Source organism: Cnephaeus nilssonii (genome assembly GCF_951640355.1).
Source record: "Cnephaeus nilssonii genome assembly, chromosome: 11".
NCBI lineage: Eukaryota > Metazoa > Chordata > Mammalia > Chiroptera > Vespertilionidae > Cnephaeus > Cnephaeus nilssonii.
The window spans coordinates 36,604,693-36,620,799 of record NC_137082.1 but is presented as its reverse complement, the minus strand read 5'-3'; the positions used below and the strand labels follow the sequence as shown (position 1 = coordinate 36,620,799).

General features: G+C 43.7%; 1 protein-coding gene across 4 annotated transcripts in view; it reads left to right on the top strand.

The window, feature by feature from the left end:
- The window catches only part of CPNE1 (copine 1), a 39,825-nt gene that overhangs the window by 20,397 nt on the left and 3,321 nt on the right, over positions 1-16,107 (top strand). For all 4 annotated transcript variants that reach the window (XM_079783768.1, XM_079783769.1, XM_079783767.1 and 1 more), the window contains 11 exons: positions 13,837-13,965; positions 14,065-14,244; positions 14,416-14,490; positions 14,582-14,653; positions 14,803-14,883; positions 15,060-15,149; positions 15,269-15,355; positions 15,457-15,543; positions 15,638-15,697; positions 15,777-15,910; positions 16,016-16,070. In XM_079783768.1, coding sequence (XP_079639894.1) covers positions 13,837-13,965; positions 14,065-14,244; positions 14,416-14,490; positions 14,582-14,653; positions 14,803-14,883; positions 15,060-15,149; positions 15,269-15,355; positions 15,457-15,543; positions 15,638-15,697; positions 15,777-15,910; positions 16,016-16,070 — 1,050 coding nt within the window. The remainder of the gene's footprint in view (positions 1-13,836; positions 13,966-14,064; positions 14,245-14,415; positions 14,491-14,581; positions 14,654-14,802; positions 14,884-15,059; positions 15,150-15,268; positions 15,356-15,456; positions 15,544-15,637; positions 15,698-15,776; positions 15,911-16,015; positions 16,071-16,107) is intronic.

Below are 16,107 nucleotides of genomic sequence, written 5' to 3'. Positions count from 1 at the left end.
TCACATTGCACACTGGAGATACATAAATTCTCATTAATGCCCTTGCCCTAGAGATAGATGCTCAGGAAGGTGGTTTAGTACTGTTGTCTTAGACACTGCAGGCAACAGAGAGGCAGCGGTCTCATTAAAAGAAAAATTGGCTGCCCTGTAGACATTCTTTGAAATTTTTGGTATAAATTACATTTTCCTGAGGTGAATACTATTATTTGCTGTATTCATGCTTTTTAAAATTTATTCCTTTGATCAAGTCCTATAAATGTGGAGTTCAGCAATTCCTCCATTCATGCCCTGGCGGTCAAATGTGTGGTATTTTCCATCTGTATGCAAGGCTATTTAGTATCGGTCATTGGAAGAGGCCACATGAGCCTTACTGCTCTTTAGTGACCAGGTGGATTTCAGAATGGATGGATTACAAGGTGTGAGCTGTTGCTAAAACGAGTCAATATAGAAATCACATTCTCATGGAATCTGGTTGTGGTTCATCAGTTACTGTTTTTCCAGGACTAGTCATTTCCTTTGGCCTCTGTGTTCAACAAAATGGGATTAAGCTGGATAATCTCATTATATTGTTTTAAGGTCTATGACAGTGATGGGCAACCTTTTGAGCTTGGTATGTCAAACTTCGCCAAAAAACTGAGCATAACTCGAGTAGTGTGTCACTTTGAGGAAAAAAACATTATTTCGTAAATGTTTCATCCTCAGGAGCAGCAAATGTTTCATCCTCGGCATGCGGCCGCGTGTCATCAGAAATGGCTACGCGTGTCAGTGCTGACACGCGTGTCATAGGTTCGCCATCACTGGTCTATGAACTTAGCCATTCTATTTCTTACTTATTTATTTTTAGTATATTTTTATTAATTTCAGAGAGGAAGGTAAAGGGAGAGACGGACAACATCAATAATGAGAGAGAATCATTGACCAGCTGCCTCCTGCACACACCCCTACTGGGGATTGAGCCCACAATCCAGGCATGTGCCCTTGACTAGAATTGAACCTGGGACCCTTTAGTCCACAGGCCGACACTCTATCCACTGAGCCAAAATGACTACGGCTATTTGTTTTTCATCAGTTACGTCTTTATTGTTGAAGGTATTACATATGTCCCCTGTCCCCCCCTACTAACCCCTTCTAGTCCCCACCCCCCAGGCCTTCACCACCCTATTGTCTGTGTCCATGGGCTATGCATATAAGTTCTTTGATTAATCTCTTCCCCCCGCCCCCTGGGAAATCTAGTGATTTGAACCTTACTTAAACTAAAGAGAGAGAGGTTAGTGGAACTCAAAATTTTGGTCTTGCTACTTGCTCTACTGCTTTTTCTGAGTGATAGCTGTCCTACACTGCAGTTTGAGAATTTCACTAGAAGAGAGAAAAGGAGGAAGGGTCTTCATTTCCTCTTTTGGAGAAAGAGGGTCTTCATTTCTTCAGTTAGGTTCTCTAGAGCAGGTAGACCACAAAAGGATCTGTACATATAAAAGCCTAAGCAACTGTTACAAACAAATGACCGGAACGACTGGTCGACTAGTCACTATGAGAGGGAAGGAGGAAAGGGGGAGGCAGGAAACCGCACAGTGGCAGGGCACCGATGCAGCTCAGCATCCAGTGTCTGTTCCTTCCATGCCTGGCCTGGCGACTGTCGCCTCCTCTCCTGACCCCGCTGGGGCCTTCAGGCCCCGGGCTGGGACAGGAAAGCGGGGGGGGGGGGGGGGGGGGGGGGGGCGGGGAGGGAGCGGCAGACGCAGCCCCTTTCCCAGGGGGGCCAAGGGCCGGCTCCCTCCTTGGGGGCTGGTGACCAACCTCCTATGGTCCCTCGCCCCGGCCAGCAGGCCCCAATTGGCCCTGATCTCCAATCAAACCTAGGGACCTCACCCGTGCATGAATTCGTGCACTGGGCCTCTAGTCCATTGATAAGCACCAAAAGTGTAGCAGTTAGCACACATTGGGCACTTAACTGTTTCAGACAGGGCCACTTTTCAAGGTTGACCTCGTTTAATCCTCACAACAACCTGGTAAAGTTGGCATTATTATCTCCACTTACAGATGGGGAAATCCAGGCACAAGAGGAGCTAAGTAACTTGCCAAAGGTCTTATTGGTAGTAAGGTGTGAAGAGAGATCATTCAGTCAGTCATAGGCTGCCTGCATTACTCTAGGCTGGACCTCCCTCAACTGTGCCCTGCCTCTCCCTGGCTCTTGTGGGACAATGTGGAAGGCCACTGACAGCACTTTCCTGTCATGGGTCTTGAACCTGCTCGTGCTCCAGTGTTTATTTTGAAGTAGTCAGGTGGAGGCTTTGTGTAAGCACATTCAGAGTCATAGGGCAGAGAGAAACTCCCACTCCAGTACAGTCCTATCGCTTGAAGCCGAGGGTTCGTCCTCAGTTTGCTTCCTTCCATGTGTCCAGTTCTCTACTCAAGCTAGGTTCTCTTTGAAAAGTTGTACACAGATTGGATTTGTTCAACTTTGGGTTAAGTGTTGTGGGGACATTGGAGTTGGATCAGTGGTTTCCAAGCCTTTTGACCATCACAGAATATAACAGGATGGGAAACAGTTAATCATATTTCCCACTTTTCACTTTTTGTGTGAAGGTGCAAATTTTAAGCTTTATGCTATTGCCAAATACTGCATGGCTGATATTAAATGGATCTAAACCAAATTAATGCTTAAAGTTTTTATTTATAAACACAATTTTTAAAAATTTATCTTTATTGTTGAAAGTATTACAGACGACCCCTTGATACTCTATAAACCAATTTTTGTAGCTGTTAGTCATATGTATGGATAAAGAATGTGTTGGGGGTTTTAAAAATATTTCTTTGATTTCAGAGAGGAAGGGAGAGGGAGAGAGAGAGAGAAACAGCAATGATGAGAGAATCATTGATCGGCTGTCTCCCACACGCCCCATACTAGGGACCGAGACCACAACCTGGGCATGTGTCCTTGACTGTAATTGAACCCAGGACCCTTCAGTCTGCAGGCTGACACTCTATCCACTGAGCCAAACCAGCTAGGGCAAGAATGTGTTGTTTTATAGTACGGATTTGCATATTTGGTTCAGTTTGTGACTTATGGGGACTGTCAGTTTGTGATGACCTATGAGGTCTATGGATTTAAATCTGGGGAATTCCTGAGTTATAGAGGGAAAAGAAGGAATGAAAAAAATTTGTCTACCCTCTCCATGTCCTTTTATTTTTATTTTTTTAAAAATATATTTTATTGATTTTTTTTTTTTTTTTTTTTTTTTTACAGAGAGGAAGGGAGAGGAATAGAGAGTTAGAAACATCGATGAGAGAGAAACATCGATCAGCTGCCTCCTGCACACCCCCTACTGGGGATGTGCCCGCAACCAAGGTACATGCCCTTGACCGGAATCGAACCTGGAACCCTTCAGTCCAAGGCCGATGCTCTATCCACTGAGCCAAACCGGTTAGGACTCCATGTCCTTTTAGTAGGCAGAGAAGGAAAGGAAGAATGGTGGTGGTAGGCATAGTTTGTCTTTTCAATCTTATAGGAAGAGAGTACAGTAAACTCGGGATAAAACAGACTGATTTGGGTAACGGGGTTTCCATTTTAAAGTCCATTATATAATAAAGTAGGTTTTCTGAATTCATATGTTAAAAAAATTGACACATTAGTTTATCTATTAAGTATGTATGAAAAGCTTAATTTCACAGAAATGTTTTCTGTATATGTATTACTATAATTTTAAATTTATACTGAATAGGTCTAGTAAATGGGTGCATTCACCAGTCATTGAGAGTAAACAAATCCACATGGCGGGGGCATGGCTTATCAGATGTTAGAACACTGCAGAACACCATGGCAGGAATTAAAACTACTGCAGAAAGTCATTCCAGGCAACAACAAAATCAATTTACCTTGTGCTATGCAGTGTGATCACATGCTAATCATTTACAGAACATTGTTTACAAGTGGTGTTCTTGGATTTAAATATGTAGACTATGGTTGTAGATATGTAATATTTATGTCAGAAAAATTACTACAGTGTTTTTTTCAATCTATGGCCTATTTGCTAAAATGTATTCAAGACAGTGAATTAATAACATCTGTTTATCTAATTATAAGCAAATCTTGGCTTAAAGTGTTTTAATACAACATACAGACTAGAAATTTTGTCCATTAAATCAAGGTCTGCAAAGTCGATGGTTTACTGTATTCCATGGGTGCTCTTCCACCCATTGTGAACCTATGGAGAATTTCCTGATTGTCTTTCAAGACTTGATCCAGCATCTGAGCTGCGCCAGCCTGGCAAGGTAGGCAACAGGAGTGCGATGTGGCGTTGGTTTGTTGAAGGAGCACTCCTGCCACCCAGACACTGGCACTCTATTCTTCGTCCTCACAGTCTGGAAATGGGATTGGAGGCTGGTGCATCTTTCCTTGGTAGGCTTTTGGGAATAGAGGCAGTGTGACTCCTAAGCATAAAGTACTGATGAGTTTCAGCTCAACTGGCACGGAATTGGATCTAGGAGAAAAGATCTATTTTTGGGTTTATGAAGAGCAGAGTTAGACTCTCCCAAGGCGGGGGAGAATATGAAGGGCAGATTACTCCTTATTGGCAGAGAGTGGGATTCCCTATCAACAGTGGTATGCCTGGTTCAACAGGCTAGCTAGAGGAAGAGAAGTCCTCATTTTTATCATTGTCCAATTTCTGTGGTTTAAAACTTACCTAAGCCATTTGCTTATAAAATTTCTTAATATTTAACAGTTATCTCTTGCAAACCATACATGCCTGCTGTGGCACACTGCTGCAAGCCTCCCTCAGGCATTTTGAATTCCCATTATGTGCAGTTTTGTGCTGTGTGACATAGGAGATGCTGAAGCATCATCTAAGTTTATTTCTTTGACATGCAGAGGATTGGAAACATTAACACTACAATTGTAGCATGGATTGAGTATAGTAGTCCAGAGTGAGACATTGAGTACTGGTGGGATCATGAAAAGGAGAGCATGTGAGAACTAGGCTTGAAGGATAATAATAGTTAACGCTCATTGGTAATAATAGTGCCAGACTCTACTAACCATCTTTCATACAGTATTTGTACAAATCTTCAGAAATAGGTAATATTGCCCACTTTACACCTGAGGATCTTGAGGCTAGAAAATATTTTGCCCACGTTACATAGGTAAGATATCATTCTCATAGGTGAGTGGTAGTTTCTAACTGTGGCCAGGAAGGAGTGAGGCCAGTATTTGGAGCCTGGTCACTTCACTGCAGAACCCATACCCTTGCCCACTACATCAGATTGCTATCTATATTATAAAAGGCCAGTGGCCGTAATGACCAAACGACCAGTCACCAGGAGGTGCATTGATGGGTCTCGCGGCCCGGTGGGTCTGTGGTCTCGTGTGATTTCACACGCTGGGCCTCTAGTTGAATATAAGAAGAAAGCTTCTTTTAGGAGAGAAAATGGGTATAGCTACAGTCCAAAGTTCTAGACTAGGTGGGAGTCAGAATATTTGAATTGTAGTCCCCATTTTAACCATTTCTATGACCTTAGCCAAATAACATCTTTCCTCTCTTCCTTAAATTGAAGGACTTGGGTTAGATGGTCACTCGGTTCCTTTTTATTTTTGACATTTTTGTGAATTTAAGTTATAAAAATGAGAATGAGCCCCATTGGGTGGCTCTGGAGTGTTGTCCTATACACCAAAAAGGTTGTGGGTTTGTTTCCTGGTCAAGGGACATACCTAGGTTGCGGGTTCGATCGTGGGTCGGGCACATACTTAAGACAACTGATAGGTGTTCTCTCCCCCCACTCCTCCCTCTCTGTCTAAAATCAATAAACACCTTCAGGTGAGGATTAAAGAACTTTTCTTTTTTTCCCCCTGGCCAGTGTGGCTCAGTTGGTTGAGTGCACTGAGAGGTCCCAGTTTGATTCCCTGTCAGGGCCCGTTCCTGGTTGGGGCACATGCCTGGGTTGCGGGCTCCATTCCCTGTAGGGCAGTGATGGGCAACCTTTTGAGCTTGGTGTGTCAAACTTCGCCAAAAAACAGCATAACTTGGGTAGTGTGTCACTTTGAGGAAAAAACTAACTCCAAGACTCTAGTCGCAAATGTTTCATCCTCAGGAGCAGCAAATGTTTCATCCTCGACATGCAGCCGCGTGTCATCAGAAATGGCTACGCGTGTCAGTGCTGACACACATGTCATAGGTTCGCCATCACTGCTGTAGGGGATGTGCAGGAGGCAGCAGATTGATGTTTCTCTCATCGATGTTTCTCTCTTCCTCTCTAAAATCAATAAAAACATTAAAAAAAATTTTTTTTTAAATGAGAATGAGTATGGCTTTAAGAAATAGTGGGGGAGCCCTAGCCAGTTTGGCTCAGTGGATAGAGCGTTGGCCTTCAGACTGACGTTTGATTCCGGTCTAGGGCACATGCCCAGGTTGTGGGCTCGATCCCCAGTAGGGGGCATGCAGGAGGCAGCTAGCTGATCAATGATTCTCTCTCATCATTGATGTTTCTCTCTCTCTCCCTCTCCCTTCCTCTCTGAAAGCAAGAAAAGTATCTTTAAAAAGGAAGAAAGAGTGGGGGGAAGTGCCCTGTCAGGGTATGGGGCTTGGAAAGCATTAAGGTTGGTGATGGGGATAAGCAGAGGAAAGCAACCTACAAGGGGGAGTGAAAAGCAATGAGACTCCAAGTGGAAGTAAAGGCAGAAAAGGTTGATGCTATATATTTAGATGTTTCCATGTGCAATTCTTGACTAGCACAAAATGGAAAGGTGGGTGTTGGGGAAACAGATAAGCTAGTCTTTTGTGTTGGGTTTTCCTAGAAAGTTCACTTCTCCATTGATGGCTTCAACAGCAAGTAGGCCAGTGCTAGATTTGGCTTATTTCTGAGGATCCTTGGATTATCACTCCTTTCCTAGCATTAATTCAGCAGTTATTTATAAAGCACCTGCTCTGTGCAAATGGGAACAAGATTTGGTCTCTCCTGTTGAATTTATAGTCTAATAGGGAAATCGATAATAAGCAAGTAAATAAATGACACATTTTGAAAGATTTATGAGAAGCTGGGTTTTATTGGGTTGGAGTCAGGGAAGGTCTCTTCAACATAGAGAACAGATCAGAGGGGACAGAGGAAATGGGGAGACCAGTTAGGAGACATAGATATCCAGGCAAGACCTGGTGAGTATTAGCCAGATCTCTTACAAAAACAAATGAGAAAATTTCTGAGACCTCTCTTATTGATTCACTTAAATGTGACATTTAATATGGTTTTGTCAAGTTCCAGTTCTATAAAGGAGGCTGAAAGTCCCTTACAATTAATTATACTGGGGCTAGATGAAAGTAAGCAAGTCTGGTTTAAAGTATATAGCTGTTTAGCTGTTTCCCTAGCAGGTTTGGCTCAGTAGATAGAGCGTCGGCCTGCGGACTGAAAGGTCCCAGGTTTGATTCCAGTCAAGGGCATGTACCGTGGTTCCGGGCATGTATCTTGGTTCCGGGCACATACCCAGTGGGGAGTGTGTAGGAGCCGGCTGATTGATGTTTCTCTCTCATTGATGTTTCTGGCTCTCTATCCCTCTCCCTTCCTCTCTGTAAAAAAAATCAATGAAATATATTTTAAAAAATAAATAAAGTATATAGCTGTTCAAGAGATACAGGATAGAAGAGTGACATGGAACTAGGAATTTTAATTATAGAAGATTTCCAAACAGAGGTAGACTTGCATGTAGATTATAAAGGAGATAAATAGGATTTGGAAGAGATTAATCTATGTATTAGATAGTTTAAAGGGAATATTACTTAAAGACTAGGAAACTGCACATTATAGCCCTGGCCGAAGTGGTTCAGTTGGTTGGGTGTCATCCTGTGCACCTAAGGGCTGCAGGTTTGATTCCTGGTCAAGGCACATGCCTGGGTTGCAGGCTCCATCCCCAGTTGGGGGCGTGCTAGAAGCAGCCGATTGATATCTTGCTCTCACATTGATGTTTTTCTCTCTCCATTTCCTTTCCTCTCTAAAAATAGATAAAAATATTTTTTTAAAGAAAACTTCATGTTATAAAGAGTTGCTGATTCCAATGAGAAAGCAAAGGAGGCAGATCTTGAAAAAACAACACTGTGGTTGTACAGGTAGCTCTAATCTCTCGGAATGGAATTGAGCTCCATGTGCTACTGCACATGTGGGCCCACAGCATTCTGGTTGTGGTTCTAGTGTGGACAGAGAAGAAACTGGAAAAGAATAGAATAGGACTAGCTGTGGAGAAAGTGGTGGAAATGGTAATGGGATACAAATGGCAATAGAAAAGAATGCTCTGGTCTATCAGAAATTGAGGCCTAGCACAGGAAAAGACTCCTGGCCCACTGCATGTGTTTGGCCCAGACCAGAAGCCTCTCTGGGATCTTTGAGAAAAATCATGGAAGAGGCAGCAGCTCCAGTTGCTGCCTGTAATCTCACCACCACAGATAATACTGCTCATGTTTTTGTAGTTCACTACAAAAGTCTATCAGGGATAAACCTGCAGTCCTCCATTTAAATTTTTCTCACAACACTTCATTATAAAAACTTGGAACATACAAGTTGAAAAAATTGTACAGTGAATACCCATATATCCACTCTTTAGGTTTTACAATGAAATTTTTTCCTATATTTGTTTTACCACACATCCATTCAACAAACCATTTTATTTTTTGGTACATTTCAAAGAAGTGCAACCATCAGCATACCTCACCCATAAACATTTCAACATGCCTTAACTTGAGTTTAGAATTTGTCAGTGTTTTTTGGGGGGGAGGGTGGTAAATGTTACATACAATAAGATGTATACACGTTAAGAATACCATTAGGTAAAAATGACAGGTGCACCCTGCCGGTGTGTCTCAGTTGGCTGGAGCTTCGTCCGGTACACCGAAAGGTTGCGGGTTCAATCTCTGGGGCATTTACAGGAGGCAACTGATGGATGTTTCTCTCTCTTCCCCTCTCTCTAAAAAAATACACATAAAAAACAAGTGCATCTGTGACTTACATTCCTGCCTAGATAAAGAACTTGTCGATTCCCCATAGAGTTCTCTCCTCCTCTTCTCAGTTAAAACCTGCCCCTCCCTTGTGGGACAAGGGAAGAACAACCAGTATTCCAAAATTTTTTCGCCATAGACTTCGTTCTGCCTGTTCTAAAACTTTCTAAGTACAATCTGTATATTTATGCTTCAAATTCATGTTGCAGATATTAATAGTTTCTTTTTGTTGCCGAGTGGTTTTTTATTGCCTATACAAACATTACGGTTTGTCCATTCTTATGTTGATGGACACCTGAGCTGTTTCAAATTTGGGGCTATTACGAATAAAACTGTTATGAACATTCTTGTACAAATCCTTTTGTGGACATAGATAGTATTTTCATTTCTTTTGAGTAAAAATTTAGGAGTGGAATTGTTTTGGACTAGGTGTATGTTTGGTTTTCTAACCACACTTGTATATTGAATGCTTTCACTAACAGCAAATGAGAGTTCCATGTCCCTTGCCAGCATTTGGCATTCTTGGTGTTTTTACTTTTTAGCCATTGTGGTGGGTATGTAATAATCTCTCATTGTGGTTTTAATTTTCATTTTCCTGATGACTAAGTGCTGTTGATTACTTCCTTTGCTTATTTCCAATTCATATATTTTCCTTTAAGAAGTATCTGATATTTTTTGCCCATTTTAAAATTGACTGTCATTTAATATTGAGTTCTAGGAGTCCTGCATTTAAATTATATAAGATCATGGTAGGGAAGATTTATTGCAGGACATTCCTTTAAATGGAAAAAGCCTGAAGGTTTGAGTTGAACAAAAGTACATTTATCATTTCAGTTGTTTTAGCAAATGGTTGTTAATACTAGCCATGTACTGAGCACTAGTATTAGAGATATAATACCCAGTCCTCATTCCAAGAAGCCCGAAGATTATAAGGGTCGATGTAATCTATGGGTAGATGTAAAGTAAAAAAAAAAAAAATTTAATATATATTTTATTGATTTTTTACAGAGAGGAAGGGAGAGGGATAGAGAGTTAGAAACATCGATGAGAGAGAAACATCGGTCAGCTGCCTCCGGCACACACCGGTCAGCTGCCTCCTGCACACCCCCCACCGGGGATGTGCCCGAAACCAAGGTACATGCCCTTGACCGGAATCGAACCTGGGACCTTTCAGTCCACAGACCTACGCTCTATCCACTGAGCCAAACCGGTTAGGGCAAAAAAAAAAAAATTTTTTTTGATGTAGTGGTTTCAATGATACTTTTAAAAAATATATTTTAAAAATATTTACTGAGTACCTACTATAGGGTAGGTACTGTTTATTGTAGGTATTGTAGAATAGAGGTAGACAAACCAGATATGGTTCCTACTCTAATACAGTTTATTTTCTGGAGGCCATGAGATTGATATTGTGTGTGTGTGTGTGCATCAGAAGTGAAACCTGGCTGGAACATACTTGTGTGACAAGATAATTAGTTAGGCAAGGGTCAGAGTTAGGCAAGGGTCACATCTCGCAGGGCCTTGTAGACCATAGAACGCACTTTGGATTTTATTTTTGAGTGTTAGGAAGGCATTGCAGAGTTCTAAGCAGAGAAACCGAGAAATGGCATGGTCTGGTCTCTGTTTGGCTAATAAACACAGAGGAGAGAAGAGAGAGAGAGAGAGATTGATTGCAGAAAGACTAATGAGCAAACCATTGCAACCATCCCGAGGAGAGAGAATAAATCCTACATGGGGAAGGTCTGTAAGGCATCATAAAGGAATAAAATTATAGCAGAACCTTGGATGACAAGGCATTTGCTAGGCAGGAAAATCAGAGGTATCAGCATGTATGTTGTTTGAGGAACCAGAAATTGCTTTGCATGACTAGTTGTGTGGGTGGTGGAATAGCAGGAGATAGAACAGACTGGGAAAGACTTTGAAGGTTAAATTGGGGACACAGAATTACCACATTATACAACTACTAATTCTATGTAGATGTGTCCTCTGGGGTTGTGCCACAGGTGGCCCAGCTAGGGAGTTTGGCTCTGAATCTAAGGGCCATAAGCAGCTGTAAGAGCTTCTAGTTAGGGTAGAGATTCTCTGAAAGCTGGCATCAAGTATGACTAGGTGAGGCAGTGCTAAGGAGGAAAAATCAGGGAAGAGGCAAGAGACAAAGAAGCCTAAAAGTTAGGTAGGGGTTGTTGCACTGGGGGCAGAGGCTTTAGGCTTAGAATGAATATTCAATTGAACTTCAGATGTGGATTGAGAGAAAATGCTAATGAGGCCCTTTAACAAATACAAAATAAGTAGTATAAAATCTTGAAACAGTAAAGAAATGTATAGAGTGTATAGAAGTCTCACCTTCATTCCAGTCCTCTGAGGTGTACATAAAAGTTGCATTTATTTGGTGTCTCTTCCATTTTTCCTAGTGTGAGTATTTTATGTATATATTCAATTCTATTGTATATACACACAATTGAAGTTTAAAATGGAGTCATACTCTTCTTACCATTTAATACCAATGTGGGTATTTTATGTATATATTTCCATGTGGGTATTTTATGTATATATTCAATTCTATTGTATATACACAAAATTGAAGTTTAAAATGGAGTCATACTCTTCTTACCGTTTAATACCAGTATTATAGTTCTGCCTTAGTCATTTGTATCTGCTACTCAGAATCTATTTGAATGTTCCATAACTAGTCACTATCCAATACGCTGTCTCAAGTTTTTCACTGTTCTCAGCAATAGTGAAATGAGTATTCTTCTTCATTTGTTTCTATACTGTGCAAACATTACTTCAGAGAATATGTGAGATAAGAAGCAGGAGTCAGATTGTGACTTGGGGGAATATTGTGCTCCCTCGGTTTATGAGTTCTGCTCTGGATCTGTCCTTTGGGAACCTTCATAGGGATGATCAGGCTGGCCAGAAGTCTATAAGCCACATTCTAGGGGCAATATTCAAAAGAGCAGGGGCTGTTTCTCCAGATTTTAGCAGGGGGTTTCACTGCTTCCAGGTATCATGGTTTCTCAGAGTGAGATGGAATAAGGCTTTTCTGTGGAATTTTAGACTGGGGAGGAAATAGGACTAATGTGTAGAAGTGAGAATTCAACAGACTTGGCTTGGCTTGGTTTGGGTAGGACTTTATGGAGCAGGACTTTCTGATGAATGGATTGTAAGAAGTGGGTTTTTCATCATTGGATGCATCCAAATAGAGGCTGAGGTGCTGTGGAGAGGCAGTATGTGAAGCAAGTTGAACTCTTAAGAATTATTCCAACTTTGGTTGATGGCATTCAAGATGGAGATCATGAAGTACCAAGATGGGGACAGCACTAACTGTGCTGGGTTGGGGGAAGGATTGACTGAGGGAGTTTAAAGGAGGCTGAGACGGGAGGCATCCTGGGGTATGGTGCTGAGAAACCTGGAATGCTGAATGTTAAGCTGAAAGAGAGATCTGACCTTATTTGCACCTCTGGTGGTCTGCAGGTGTGTGGGTCAGGGGGAACACAAGGATAGTGAGGGGTCTGAGGATAATTGTTATGGTGACTGTAGGAGAAGGGGGTTACATGGGAATCATGGTGGCTCATGCAAGAAGATAATGTTTCCAGCTCTAATCGGTTTGGCTCAGTGAATAGAGCGTCGGCCTGCGGACTGAAGGGTCCCAGGTTCGATTCCGGTCAAGGGCATGTATCTTGGTTGCGGGCACATCCCCAGTAGGAGGTGTGCAGGAGGCAGCTGATCGATGTTTCTCTCTCATCGATGTTTCTAACTCTCTATCCCTCTCCCTTCCTCTCTGTAAAAAAATCAATAAGCCGGGACCGGTTTGGCTCAGTGGATAGAGCGTTGGTCTGCGGACTGAGGGGTCCCAGGTTCGATTCCGGTCAAGGGCATGTGCATTGGTTGCGGGCGCATCCCTGGTGGGGGGTGTGCAGGAGGCAGCTGGTCGATGTTTCTGTCTCGTCGATGTTTCTGTCTCTCTATCCCTCTCCCTTCCTCTCTGTAAAAAATCAATAAAGTATATTGGGGGGAAAAATCAATAAAATATATTTTTAAAAAAAAAGAAGAAGAAGATAGTGTTTCCAGAAGAGGAAGTGGATGAATTGGAGAAGTTTGGTGGTATTTGATTGCCGTTTTGGAGATGGCTGGGCTGGGAGTTGAGGCTGGAGGTGACCTATTGGATTTCATTCAATAAATATTTATTGTCTAGGTGTTTGGGATAGAGCAATGAACAGAAGAGACAAATATCCCTTCCTTCATGGAGTTTTCATTCTAGGGGGGGAAACAAATTATATAAGTCTAGATAGCTATTACAGAGTGATAAATACTAAAGAGTAAACACAAGAAAGAGCTTTGGGATGTGCCAGTGACAGTGGGGTTAAAATTTTAATATGTCTATTAAAAAGAGCCTTTTCCTCCATAAGATGATTTTGAATAAAAAACCTGGAGAGATGAGGGAACAGCAAGCCATGTGGATATGAGGTTCAGAACATTCCATGCTTAAGGTTTAGAAATAAGCTTCTTTGAGAAGTGGCAAACAAGCAAGACGGCCAGAATGTAGTGAGCAAGAGATAAGGTAGTAGGAGATCAGGTTAGAAAAATCCAAATCGTTTAAGACCTTGTAGGCTATGGTAGAGTTGGATTTTTCCTAAGCAGTAGGAAATCATTAGCGGGTTTGGGCTAATGACATGACCCGACTTACGTGTTAACAGGACACCTTGGTTGCTGTATTAAGAATGGCTTATTGGTGTGAGGGTGTCTTGTGGGTGGACACGGCTCTGCCCTGCCTGGCTGTAGTCTTCTTGCCTTCCCAAGCTGAGACATACAGCCAGGGAAGGGTGGAGAGCACCCTTGGTGTTTGACTCGGGTCCTTTTTCCCTAGATGGCCCACTGTGTGACCTTGGTCCAGCTGTCCATTTCCTGTGACCACCTCATTGACAAGGACATTGGCTCCAAGTCTGACCCACTCTGTGTCCTTTTACAGGATGTGGGAGGCGGCAACTGGGCTGAGGTGAGAAGGACCATGCGGGCTAGGGTTGTGGAGGGCACCTAGGATTGTTTCCGGGTGGAAGGTATGTGACTGTGATGCTTATTGGCCTCTCTGCCCCAGCTTGGCCGGACTGAGCGAGTACGGAACTGCTCGAGCCCCGAGTTCTCCAAAACTCTGCAGCTTGAGTACCACTTTGAAACAGTCCAGAAGCTCCGGTTTGGCATCTATGACATAGACAACAAGACACCTGAGCTGGGGGATGATGACTTCCTAGGAGGGGCTGAGTGTTCCCTAGGACAGGTACGTAGAGCCAGGGATGGCACAGGTTTGGTAAGAGCCCTGTCAGACAACCCAGACTGCTTGGGACATGGAGGGTGGGGGTCAATCAAGCAGGACTTAACTCAGCCTGAGATTTTTTTTTTTCTTGCTGCCTGAGATCTTGACCACTTCCTCCTCCCTACTGTGCTCCAGATTGTGTCCAGCCAGATACTAACTCTACCCTTGATGCTGAAGCCTGGAAAACCTGCTGGGCAGGGGACCATCACTGTAAGAAAGAACTCTGTAAGGGTGGAGTCGGGGATTTGACGTTAATGAGGAATTCATGAAGTGATACCATCTCCCTCCCCCCCTCACCTAGGTCTCAGCTCAGGAGCTGAAGGATAGTCGTGTAGTGACCATGGAGGTGGAGGCCAGAAACCTGGATAAGAAGGTGTGTGTGGAAGGGGTCCTGGGGGCTCTCTCCTACCCCAAGAATTAAGAAGACTGGCGTGGTGTGACGGAGGCCGAGGCGGGGACAGAGGTCTGGCATAGTGGTGGTTTCTCCCTTAATCTTACAACAGGTCTCTGTGGCATTGACAGGACTTCCTGGGGAAATCAGATCCATTCTTGGAGTTCTTCCGCCAGGGTGACGGGAAATGGCACCTGACATACAGATCTGAGGTGGGAGAACCCTGGGATTGGGTGGGGTGGGTAAGAGAGAATCTCCTGGGGCTTATGACCTCCAAGGTTTAGAACACAGGGAGAAAGAGATACGACGTTTGGGTGGAGAAAGGATGGCAGCTCCCCACACACAGTCCCACAGTTCCCTGGAGGCCTGGCCCTTTCTTCACCTTCAGGTAATCAAGAACAACCTGAACCCTACGTGGAAGCGCTTCTCTGTTCCCCTTCAGCATTTCTGTGGGGGAGACCCCAGCACACAAATTCAGGTGAGGAGCTGGCCTCTTGAGTTACTGAATGGGGGCAGAGAGTCCAGGGAGGATTTATTCTTACCTGGCACCTACCTCCTGTTCTTTATATACATACACACTCCCCCCCCCCCCCCCAGGTGCGATGCTCAGACTACGACAGTGATGGTTCACATGATCTCATTGGTGCCTTCCACACCAGCTTGGCCCAGCTGCAAGCAGCCCCGGTGAGTGCTGGCCCTGCTCCGGGAGAAGAGGGCAGGGCAGCTTTACTTCCGTTTTGGCTGATGCTCTGAGTTTCCTACCCTAATTTTTCCTTCCTCACCAGGTTGAGTTTGAATGCATCCACCCTGAGAAACAGCAGAAAAAGAAAAGCTACAAGAACTCTGGAACTATCCGTGTCAAGATTTGCCAAGTGAGACTAATAACCCATGAGACCCAGGCTCTGCCCCCTGAGTTCCATGGCCCCAACCCCTTTACCTCAGTCATGACCCTGGTTTCATCTGCAGGTAGAAACAGAGTATTCATTCCTGGACTATGTGATGGGAGGCTGTCAAATCAACTTTACTGTAAGTTGCTTTACTAGGAGCAAGAGAACCCATCTGGGGCTCAAGGTGGCCTTCAGCTTCCCTCCTCTTATCCTCCTAGGTGGGCGTGGACTTTACAGGCTCCAATGGAGACCCCTCTTCACCTGACTCCCTGCACTACCTGAGCCCAACAGGGGTCAATGAGTATTTGACAGCACTGTGGAGTGTGGGCTGCGTGGTTCAGGACTATGACTCGTGAGTAGCTGCTCCTCTTGCCCATCCTCACTCCCTGCAGATGCCTCAGTCTCCGGGCTGACAGTGTCCTCACTGCCTCTTCCCCAATTCACTGTCCTTCTACAGGGACAAGATGTTCCCTGCATTTGGATTTGGGGCCCAGGTGCCTCCGGACTGGCAGGTGAGTACTCTCTTCCCCTATCATACTTGTGTTTTCC